The sequence below is a fragment of the Dama dama genome, chromosome 7 (genome assembly GCF_033118175.1).
Source record: "Dama dama isolate Ldn47 chromosome 7, ASM3311817v1, whole genome shotgun sequence".
NCBI classification, from domain to species: Eukaryota; Metazoa; Chordata; class Mammalia; order Artiodactyla; family Cervidae; genus Dama; species Dama dama.
In genome coordinates this window covers 13,803,580-13,807,217 of record NC_083687.1, presented here as the reverse complement: position 1 = coordinate 13,807,217, position 3,638 = coordinate 13,803,580, and the positions used below count along the sequence as shown (strand labels likewise).

At 44.0% G+C, this 3,638-nt stretch overlaps 1 protein-coding gene across 1 annotated transcript; it reads left to right on the top strand.

Annotated features, from left to right (window-relative positions):
* Positions 1–1,066: 1,066 nt before the first annotated feature.
* LOC133059466 (protein regulator of cytokinesis 1-like) lies at positions 1,067–2,915 on the top strand. The gene is given in 3 exon segments (XM_061146607.1): positions 1,067–1,312; positions 1,314–1,737; positions 1,739–2,915. Coding segments are annotated over 3 exon segments (1,680 nt in total). The 5' UTR covers positions 1,067–1,079; the 3' UTR covers positions 2,762–2,915.
* Positions 2,916–3,638: the final 723 nt, after the last annotated feature.

Sequence of the window (3,638 nt, the reverse complement as noted above, 5' to 3'; positions counted from 1 at the left end):
GAAAGGTTGGTAAAAGTGTACACAAACTGCCATTTTTAAGATGAATAAGGCCTGGGGATCTAATGTATAACATGGTGACTATAGCTGATAATATTATATTGTATAATTGAGATCTGCCAAAAGAGTAAAACTTAAATTTTCTCACCAAAAAAAAAAAGGGGGGGGGGTAAATATATGAGGGGATAGATGTGTTAACTTCATGGGGAGGGCGATTCATTCACAATGTACACATAAATCATCACATTGCACACTTTAAATAGCTGAAATTTAATTTGTCAATGATATCTCAATAAGTTGGAAATTTATTTTTGGTCCAGGGACCTATCCAGTATCATACATCAAATTATGTCATGTCTCTTTAGTTCTCTTTAATCTGGAACAGTTTCTAAAAGTTTCTAGATTATAACCTTGACATTTTAAAAAAGCTGTTTCGTGAAATGCCCCCAAATTAGAATCTAATGTTTCCTCATGATTAAATTGGAATCATGTACTGTTGGCAAGGATAGTATAGAAATGATATTGCATTCCTCTTATGGCAGGAGAGGGGCATGATGTCTATCTGTACCATTACTAGTGACAGTAATGTTGATCACCTGTTCAGCTGTTTAAGGAGGTGTCTAAGTTTCTCTACCATGACCTTACTATTTCTTCATTTTCCATTAACAAGTATTTTCAAACTATCTGCATGTTCTGTTCCTCATCAAACCTTTACCAACAAGTTTTAGCTTTTGAGGATGACTCCTGCCCAAATCAATTTTCAGTGTGTAATCTACTAAATGGTAGCCTTCTAACTCCATGATTCTTTCTGACTTTAATGGTCAGCATTCTATTGTAAGAAGTGTTTCTTCTCCCTAATGTATGCATGTATATATGTATGTGGTTATAATAGCATTAGATCATTATACATTACTATTGTTATTTATTTTAATGCTCCAAGTGCCATTTTTGAAAGAATTTTTGTATGGTCTTAAAATAAATTGCTGGCAGCTGCAACCAGGAGGGACGCCGCTGGTGCTTGCCAGGGGTTTCTGCGATCGGCCCGCATGGAGAAGGTCGGGGACCCTCTTGGAGCGTCCGTCATGAGGAGAAGTGAGGTGCTGGCAGAGGAGTCCATACTATGTCTCCAGAAAGCCCTGAATCACCTTCGGGAAATATGGGAATTGATTGGCATTCCAGAGGACCAGCGGTTACAAAGAACTGAGGTTGTAAAGAAGCACATCAAGGACCTCCTGGATATGATGATTGCTGAAGAGGAAAGCCTGAAGGAAAGACTTATAAAAAGCATAGCCGTCTGTCAAAAAGAACTGAACACTCTGCAGCGAGTTAAATGTTGAGCCTTTTCATGAAGAAGGAGAGACAACCATCTTGCAACTAGAAAAGGATTTGCGTACTCAGGTAGAACTGAGGAGAAAACAGAAAAAGGAGAGAAAACAAGAACTGAAAATTCTTCAAGAACAAGATCAAGAACTGTGTGAAATTCTTTGCATGCCCTATTATGAAATCGACAGCACCTCAGTTCCCAGCTTAGAAGAGCTGAACCAGTTTAGACAACATGTGGCAACTTTGAGGGAAACAAAGGCATCTAGGCGTGAGGAGTTTGTTAACATAAAGAGACAAATCATACTGTGTATGGAGGAATTAGAGCACACTCCGGACACAAGCTTTGAAAGAGACGTGGTGTGTGAAGATGAAGAAGCCTTCTGTTTATCTCTGGAAAATATTGCAACACTACAGATAGTTGCTCTGGCAGCTGGAAGTGCGAGAAGCACAACATGAAGCAGTGTGTGAGGGGCTGCGTGCTCAGATACGAGAGCTCTGGGATAGGTTGCAAATACCTGCAGAAGAAAGAGAAGCTGTGGCCACGGTTATGACTGGGTCGAAGGCCAAGGTCCGGAAAGCGCTGCAGTTAGAAGTGGATCGGTTGGAAGAACTGAAAATGCAAAACATGAAGAAGGTGATCGAGGCAATCCGAGTGGAGGTGGCGCAGCACTGGGACAAGTGTTTCTACAGCCAGGAGCAGAGGCGGGCGTTCGCCGCCTACTACTCCGAGGACTACACAGAAAATCTGCTCCAGCTCCATGATGCCGAGATCGTGCGGTTAAGAAACTACTATGAGGTTCACAAAGAATTCTTTGAAGGTGTCCAGAAGTGGGAAGAAAGCTGGAGGCTTTTCTTAGAGTTTGAGAGAAAAGCTTCAGATCCAAGTCGATTTACAAATCGTGGAGGAAATCTTCTAAAAGAGGAAAAGCAGAGAGCCAAGCTCCAAAAAACACTCCCTAAGTTGGAAGAGGAGTTGAAAGCAAGAATTGAAATGTGGGAACAGGAGCATTCAAAGGCATTTGTGGTGAATGGGCAGAAATTCATGGAGTACGTAACAGAACAGTGGGAGATGCACCGGCTGGAGAAGGAGAGGGCCAAGCAGGAACAACAACTAAAGAACAAGCAGACAGAGACAGAGATGCTCTATGGCAGTGCTCCGTGAACACCCAACAAGCGGCGAGGACTGGCACCCAGCACTCCAGGCAAAGTGCGCAAGCTGAACACTACCACCATGTCCAATGCTACGGCCAACAGCAGCATTTGGCCTGTCTTTTCGGGGACAGTCTACCGCTCCCCTGTGTCTCGACTTCCACCTTCTGGCAGCAAGCCAGTCATCACTTCCACCTGTTCGGGGAAAAAAATGTCCCGTGCCGTCAAGCATGGAGCCAACAAGGAGAACCTGGAACTCAATGGCAGCATCCTCAGCGGGATGTTCACTTAATGCTACAGCTTCAGTAGCTTTGCTCTCACCTAAAGGCCTGTCCCCACCACACAGGACAGCCTTCCTACTGATGAAGATGTCTGTGTGTCAGAAGTTGGGATGGCCTGACTCACTGCCAAAGAGGTGACAGGGAGGCTGGGAGCACCTTTGTTCAACTGTGTACAGTTTTGTCACGTGGGGTGATGCTGTGGTCAGCGGGGGGTGGGGGTGGTGTGTGTGTGTATGAACACACGTGCTTGTCTGAACTCTACTCTCTGGGTCCAGCTCCCCCATCCCGGCACCCTGGTGCCTGAGTCCCTCCACCCTCTGCACTTGGTAGCCAAGTAGGGAGGCTGTTTGGTTGGCTGGGCCATTCCTGTTCCTGTCGTGGAGACCTGGAACTTTGCACATGTCAGTACTGGGGAGTTGTTCCTGCCGTCATGTCCACGATGAGGCTCCTTCTTTACCTACCCTATCGATCACTACTGTGCTCCCCAAAGCACTATTATTTATTCCCCCTCTGCCTGCACCCCTACTACTGTCAGCACAGTAAATGGTTCTTGGAAGCTTACAGGTGTGGATTCGGTCTGTTAGTCATGTGTATACATGTACTGATTTTAAAATATATTAAATTAAAATGTATACTTATATTTCAAAAATATGTTAAGTAAAATTGTATTCAAGAAATATGCATAGTAAGTTGTAGAAGATGGCAAGTTTTACACTTTATCTGGTTTCACCACCGTTAATGACTTTTAATCCTCAGACACAGATTATAGCAGTAGTAGCTCAAAAATTGAGAGATTGGTTTAAGATGGCAGAGTAGAAGGACATGTACCCACCTCTTCTCATGAGAGCACTGAAATCACAACTAACTGCTGAACAACCATCAACCCGA